Here is a 7,552-nt window from a genome sequence, read left to right as displayed (position 1 = left end):
CCAGTTTCTCCACAACCTCGCCAGCATTTGTTGCTTGCTGTTCTGTTAAATTTTGCTATTCTTACTGGGGTGAGATGATATCTCATAGTTGTTTTAATCTGCATCTCTCTTAGAGCTAGGGATTTTGAACATTTCTTCAAGTGCTTGTTGGCCATCTGAACGTCATCTTCAGTGAAGTACCTATTCATATCCTGGGCCCATTTTTCTATTGGATTATTTACCATTATCTTGTTGTGGTGCTCAAGTATTTTATAAATTCTGGATATAAGTCCCTTATCTGATATGTTATTACCAAATATATTTTCCCAGTTGGTGGCTTCCCTTTTTACCCTGTTGGAGAAGTTTTTGGATGTGCCTCAAATCTGCTCTTTAAAAGGCTGAAGAGTCTTCGTGTTACTCCTGGGGCCTTGATCTAACTGAAGTTGGCTTTTGTATGCTGTGAGATGTGGGGCTTGCTGGAGTTTGAGAATTGAAACCATAAATGTGCTTAAGACTATACACTCCATCAGAGACAAGCTTGGAAAAAACTCTAGAAGCCCTAATCCACAGTAAGAACAGTCTTCCAAGCATAACGAAAAATCTACAACTAAGAGATAACAAAATAGATTAATGGGATCTTCTAAGAATCAAATCTCTATGCACTTCAAAAACTTCTCCAACAGGGTAAAAAAGGAAAGAAAACCATAGACTAGAGGGAAATATCTGATAATGACATATCTATTAAAGGACTCATATCTAACATTTATAGAATACTCCAGCACCTCAAAAAGAAAAAGGTAGACAACCCAATAGCTAAATGGGCACAAAATATGAACTGACACTTCACCTAAAAAGGCATTCAGATGGCAAAAAAACACATGAAGAAATGTTCAAAATTTCAAACTATCAGAGAGATGCAAATCAAAATAATTATAACATCTCACCCCAGTAACAATAAATGCAGCCAACAATAAATGCTGGTGAAGCAGTGGAGAAATTGGAACCCTTATTCACGGCTGGTGGGAATGTAAAATGGCACAACCACTATGGAAGGCCGTTTGGCACTTTCTCAAAAAGTTGGAAATTGAAATACCATCTGACCCAGCAATGCCACTACTAGGGACAAAACCTAAAGAAACCAGAGCTGCCTTTGGAACAGAGGTATACACACCCATGTTTATGGCTGTGTGATTCACAGTAGCAAAGAAATGGATGCAGCCCCAGCGCCCAACAAATGAATGGGTAGGAAGGACTTTGGTACATTCACACAATGGATTACTATGCAGCACTGAAAAACAATGAACTTGTAAAACATCGCACAACATGGGTGATCCTGGAGGACATGCTGAGTGAGATATTTCAGTCACAAAAGGACAGACACTGCATAGCATCACTGTTACAAGGCAAGCCTGACATAGGGAGTCGGGAGAATAGGCTAAAAGTGGACAGAAAAGAACACTGCATTGGAACAGATGAAGGAAAAAACTATTTAGAAGGAGCATATGATTAGGCACTGTACATATAGACAACAGGTCAGAGTAAGAGGCACATTGCAAAGAGGACTAGGGGAGGTGAATAGGAGGGGGAGGGGGAAATTGTGCAAAAATGAATTAATATGAAAAAATAAAGAAAGCGAACAAAAAGAAAGGAAGTATGGGGAAGGGAGGGGGAAATGTGCAACAGTGAATGAATGAATGAATGAAAGCCCAGCTCTTCTGTAAACATTAGTTAATATTATAATTAAAATTTAAAAATTGATAAAACAATGAAATGCTAAAGAGCAAGGCTATGAGTAGTGGCTAAGGCTTACCAGGCCAAGGCATGGTGTTCTCAGCTGATTCACGTACATGTGAATGCTGGACAACGAAGTCACTAATGAAAACCAGAGCAGACCGCCTCTGAACTGGGGCGCTGCCAGACAGGACTAAGTATCCCATGGGCAGCCACAGGAGGAGACACATCTGGAGAAAGGGCAGCCAGGATGCTCCTTCAAGGTCAGAGTGGCGAGTCTTCATCTCAGTCATTTGAGGCATGTTATCAGGAGGGTCAGTCCTTGGAAAAGGACATTATGCATGGAAAAGTAGGCTAGCAAAAGAGAGGAGACTCTCAAGGACGTGGGCTGACCCAACGACTGAGACAATCTGTCTTTAACATGGTTGTCATTATGTGCCATCGAGTCGCCTGTGACTCCCAGCGACCCTGTGAACAACAGCTCTGACCCTGGCCCTGTCCTGAGCCAGTCTCCCTGGCTCTGACACACCTAACCTTCATTACCCCAGTCACTGGGTCAATCTATCTCTTCTGGGGTCTTCATCTCCTGCGATGACACTCCACTCTTCCAAGCATGATGTCTTTCTCCAAGGTCTGGCCTCTCCTGGCCACATGCCCAAAGTTATGTGAGACTGAGCTTCGAAATCCTTGCCTCTGAGGAGCAGCTTCGTTTCATCCTTTCCAGGGCAGAATGCAGTACAGAAATGGTGCAGGGTAAAGTAAGATTTCCATCTTTGTACGAAGGGTTACTACGGGTTGTCAACTCCACGGCACCTAACACAAACAAGAGGGTATTTTCTCTGCTTACCCTGACTTCCCCCCGCCCCCTCCCCTCCCGCCAGCAGAGCTTGCTATATCCCCAACTAGTTTAACCCTTGATCTTGAAGTATTCTTTTTGGTGATGGGTGCTCTACCATTCCTCTTCTACTTGTAATTCCCAAAAGAACAGACATAGGACTGACTGACTGAAAGCGGCCACTATCCGTCTCTCCCTCCTCACTAATGCTTAGGCTAGAAATCTTTATAGATGCCACTGCACTTCTGACAACTTTCAATCTTCCTAGATTCCTTCTTTGTACATCCCACGTTCTGGCCATTGGTGGATGTTTGCAGTGTATTATCATATCACATCAGCAAAAGAAAGTCCTAGTATAACGATGTCTGTGGTGGGATATTATCCACACATACTGAAGAGTGACCAGTTAGAATGGCTACTGTTTCAATACACGCCAACTATACCGCTAAGTCAGTGAGGAAGAAATTGAAGATGTCGAACAACTTTTGAAGTTGGAGATTGTTCAGGCCTGCAATCAAGATGCCTTAGTGATAACTGATGCCTGAAATGCAGCAGTTGAAACAAAGAGGACAGACTGACATCAAGGACAGAATGCAGAGATTACTGAATGATATCATGACTATCACACAAAAGTAAACTCTTGCTGAAGATTATTCCAAAAGTGGCCATAGCAGTATCTCCACAGGACGAAGATAAAACCCCAGCTGGATTCAGAAGAGGCCTCGGAGCAGGGGACTTCGAGGTGTAGGATCCTCATGAAAAGCAGAGAAGACTCGAACAAGGTTTACTTGTGTTTTAGTTCTTTCTCAAAGGCATTACACCAGGAATACAATGATAAGTTACGAGTAACATGAAGAGAAATGAGAATTCCCGGTCACTCAACTATGCTCTATTTTTCATTGAGTCACTCTGAGTCCTGGTTTACTGGGCAACACCTAACAACACCTTCAGTGTATTCAGAACAGATCTTCAGAGAGAGGTGGATGATGTGAAGATGACTGTAGTGGAAGGAGAGGAGGAACGCCCACCAACAACCTGCATTATGCACGTGGCATCCTCTGCTTTGGGCAGTTAACAAGGCCAAGGAGCACCGACTGAAGGGGAACAAAGACCACAGTGTTCAGTGTGGGTCACACTGCAACAGCAAGAAAAGCAAGTTTCCCAGCCAGACCAACAGGTGAAATTAGGATGGATGGGGAGAAGACTGGGGTTGTTATTGTACTTAGAACTGCCATCAACATCCATGGCAGCAGTGGTCAAGAAATGAAGACATGCTGGACTAGCCAATCTGCTCTGAGGGCCTCTTTAAAGTGGTAAAGAGCAAGGATGTCCATTTAAACACTAAGGTGCACTCAGTGCACGGATTTTCTACTTTCTATGTATGCATATTGGGCAATGATAACAGAACAAAGACGAATTCATGCCTTTAAACTGTGATGTCAGCCAAGGGTTTGGAATGTCCCCCGACTGACAAAGGAACAAAGATGTCTTGACGAAGTGCAACCAGGCGCTCCGTAGAGGCAAGGCTGACACAGCCTTGTCTCACATACTTTGGACGTGAGGAGGGGGTAGGACTTGGGGGGCATGTGGTGGGAAGGGTGGAAGGTGAGAGTAGGCTCCTCACCAAGATGGACTGACAGTAACACAAGACTTGAGCATGTCAGGGAGGACAGAGGTGGTGCCAGACAGGGCAGCTTTCAGATAGCGCCTTCATAGCGTCGCCACGAGACAAACTAAATTGACTGAAACAAACAACATCCCCTTCTGATCGCCGTCTCCTTCTTTCCTGCAGTCTCTCTCGCTTCTCCTGCATCTCAGATGATAGAAAGAACCCCTCACTGCTCGTTGCTGCTCCTCGAGTCTCAGAGGCACCCTTTCTCTTTCCTGATCTTTTTTGGCTCCATTTGGTTTCATTCTTTCTTATGATTTCTAGGTTGTTTTCCTGAAATTTCTCCTTTTCCCCCTACTAGTTTTCAGTGCTCCACTAACGGTCAGTAGTTGCTGAAGTTATGTCAAGGCCACGTAGTTGTTCCTGCTCACAGGAACTCGAAGCACAGGCCGAAACCCTGTTGGCTCTGAGCCTCCATGCTGTGCTGGAGCCCGACGTGGCAGCCCACCCTTCAAATTCATCTCAGGGGCTGTGGGACTGGACTGGGCCTTTTCTCTACAAACTAGAATGGCCTTCTCCACAGACCGGCTCCTGCTAACATTTCCAAAGTACGTGAGATCCTTGCTTCTAAGGAACATTCTGGATTCTGGCTGTACTTTTTATTTTTTTCAGAGTGACACCAAAATCAATGTATTTACTGATGTCAAAACACGGAAAGGCTGGCATTTGACTGCTCCTTTAAGATTTTCTAAACAAAACAGGAGCTTACCTGTTGTACACATCAACTGTCTCTCCTGTCGTTTCATATATTCCAAATATGTTCTCTCTTTTTTTGTAATTAATACATTAATGAAGTTTACAGAACACTTGGGATTTCCATTCATTAATCATTGCACATTTTCCTCCCTTCCCCCACCCGTTTGCTTTCCTCTTTAGAGTCTTTCATTGTTGCAAAACTGGCTCTGCTTCTTCAAGGCCACTTGCAGGTCACACAACTTTTTCTGGGTTTTGTGTGTCCACAGTATATTCTGTGTTCTTCACCCAAACTCTGATCCAAAGGTACCAATTGTTCTTGTGTCATTCTTCTGACTAGACCATGTTCTAGTGTTTACGTGCATATGGGGCAACGAAAGACACCATGCTTCTCTAGAAGGCGTCTCTGCCCAGTGCAGCCGACTGTCTGCTTTCCCGCTGCTTCTGACTGTGATGACTGTTTGCAAGCCTTGCTAACTGCTGGATCAGGAATCCTCCTGGCTTTTCTCAGGGGTGTGTGCCTGTGTGCCTGTGCCCTTGTGTGTCTGTCAGTCTGTGTGTTTGTATGTCTGTGTTTGTCTGTGTGTGTCTCTATGTGTGTTTGTGTCTATGTGTGTCTGAGTATGTCTCTGTGTGTCTGTAGCTTTCTGTGTGTTTGTGTCTGTGTGTGTCTGTCTGGGTTTGTCTCTGTGTTTGTCTGTCTGTTTGTGTGTCTGTATCTGTCTGTCTCTGTGGGGTGTGTGTGTCTGTCTGTCTTTGTGTCTGTCTGGGTTTGTCTCTGTGTCTGTCTGTCTGCATTTGTGTGTGTGTGTCTGCATCTGTCTCTCCGTGTGTGTGTGTGTGTGTGTGTGTGATATTTCCTAGTTTCATGTGAGGATTGCTTTTTTTCTCCACATAGGAGATCTTATGTACAGAGACTGTGTGTGTGTGTGTGAGAGAGAGAGAGAGTGAGAGTGAGAGAGTGAGAGAGAGAGAGAGAGAGAGAGATTTCCTCGTTTCACGTGAAGATTGCTTTTCTTTCTCCACATATGAGATCTTATGTACCAAGACTCTGGCTCCTATTCAAACCTCCTCTTAGGAGCATGGCCTTGATGAAGTTCAAGGTGAGGGCTGCGGGTGGGCATGCTCAGCTTCTCTCTCGGTCACACCAAGGAGATCCAGGGCACTGGCTGTCACTGCCACTGTGGTAGCAGAGTGTACTCTGCAGACTCAGATGCTTCTTTATCCCCACATGCACCTTCCTGGTGAAGGCAAACATGACCTCACAGAATGAGCCCCAGATGCACAGGTGTGACGCATGTACCCCAAGGAAAGAGAGGCTGAAGCATGGGGTCCAGGCATGCACCTAGCTCCCAAGGACAGCTCAGGATGGATGCCAATAGACTGTCCCCACAGTGGCATAGTCACTGGCCATGAATGTAGCTGTCTTAAAAGTGAGCGAAGAGGTAGGACTGAGTGACCAAGGACAGGCCGTGTGTTCACACTATGCGAGCACAGGGCATTCACTCAGCAGGCCCTCCTAAGACGAGTACTTACGAATGGCGACGGTCATACATCGTCTGACTTCTTTTTCACAGGTCATCTCAGCGATACAAGAGAAGGTGTTTACTAAGGAACAGCTGTAGCAGACCACATTATACTGCCCTGTGGGGGAGAGAGGAGGAGAGTGGTGCTCTAAAGCCCAAGGCAGCACCTGAACCCTGTAAAGCCCCTGAGTCTGGGGGTGGGCAGAGGGCACTGGGTCAGAGCCCCTCCCAAACAGCAGCTTCCTTCTCTTAGAGACACCCGTCAGCTCATTCCAGGGCTGCTGGCTAACATGGCTCACTCCACAAACAGGAGGGATCACTCCTGAGAGCCCAGTGCCTGCCCGGATGTCTCTGGACTCGTCTCCTGGCCTGCTGCTGGGGAAAGCCCTCCTCCCTTTACTCTCACCCGCCAATGCCATCAGGGCCCCAGCTGTGCTGCAGAAGACCCTACAGTGTGATGGCCAAGGTCCCAGAGAATCCAGGTGTGTCCTCCTCTCTGCGGAGGTGGAGAGGGCTGAGACTTACACTCAGACCGGGGCTCAGGGAGGGTGTTCTCTGTTGGAGGCCAGCTGGTTTTGGCATTTGCCAGAAGTGGGATGAGGTAACTGTCCACCGGTAGCCCACTGAGCTTGACGTCCTCCACAGGCTGGCTGAAGTTGGTGTCCACCACAGGCTGGGTGACGATAGTGGCGGTGATGGTCAGTCCCATGGACAGGAGCAAGACCAAGGGGAGCATTGTATCTTGGAGGAGCATTGCCCTGCAGGAGAGACCAATGTCACATAAGTGGGAATGAGGCTCCTGATGGCCAGCCGGAAGGTCTCACTGGAGCAGTGTGTAACCAGGCCACAGGGCTCTCTTTGATGGACTCCCTTCCCTTCTCTTGCAGCTCCAGGGATAAGGGACAGTGTGGTCTGACTGTCACCACAGGACCACGAGACCATGAGTCTCCTGCTCATGCCAGCTTCTTGGCCAGGGCATGGTCACTACCCTAGTTAAGGCTTCCACAGCCCAGCCAGGCTGCCCTCAGATGCCACCCCCAATTTCTGTGCACAGGAAATGAGCTCTGTGCGCGGGCCATGCCTCGGAACGCTGCCCTGGAAGCCCCTCCTGGTGGACAC

At 46.9% G+C, this 7,552-nt stretch overlaps 1 protein-coding gene across 1 annotated transcript in view; it reads right to left on the bottom strand.

The window, feature by feature from the left end:
* The window catches only part of LOC102853504 (glycosyl-phosphatidylinositol-anchored molecule-like protein-like), a 12,015-nt gene extending 4,873 nt beyond the window's left edge, over window positions 1-7,142 (bottom strand). Inside the window, exons 1-2 of the mRNA XM_006879440.1 lie at window positions 6,959-7,142; window positions 6,444-6,551 (exon numbers count right to left, since the gene is read on the bottom strand). Of these exons, the coding sequence (XP_006879502.1) occupies window positions 6,444-6,551; window positions 6,959-7,142 (292 nt within the window). The remainder of the gene's footprint in view (window positions 1-6,443; window positions 6,552-6,958) is intronic.
* Between the last annotated feature and the right edge of the window lie 410 nt (window positions 7,143-7,552).

Source organism: Elephantulus edwardii, unplaced genomic scaffold, assembly GCF_000299155.1.
Source record: "Elephantulus edwardii isolate Elephantulus edwardi_28Jun2011 unplaced genomic scaffold, EleEdw1.0 scaffold00003, whole genome shotgun sequence".
NCBI classification, from domain to species: Eukaryota; Metazoa; Chordata; class Mammalia; order Macroscelidea; family Macroscelididae; genus Elephantulus; species Elephantulus edwardii.
Note: the sequence above shows the minus strand (reverse complement) of the source record. Positions and strands in the feature narration are given on the sequence as shown.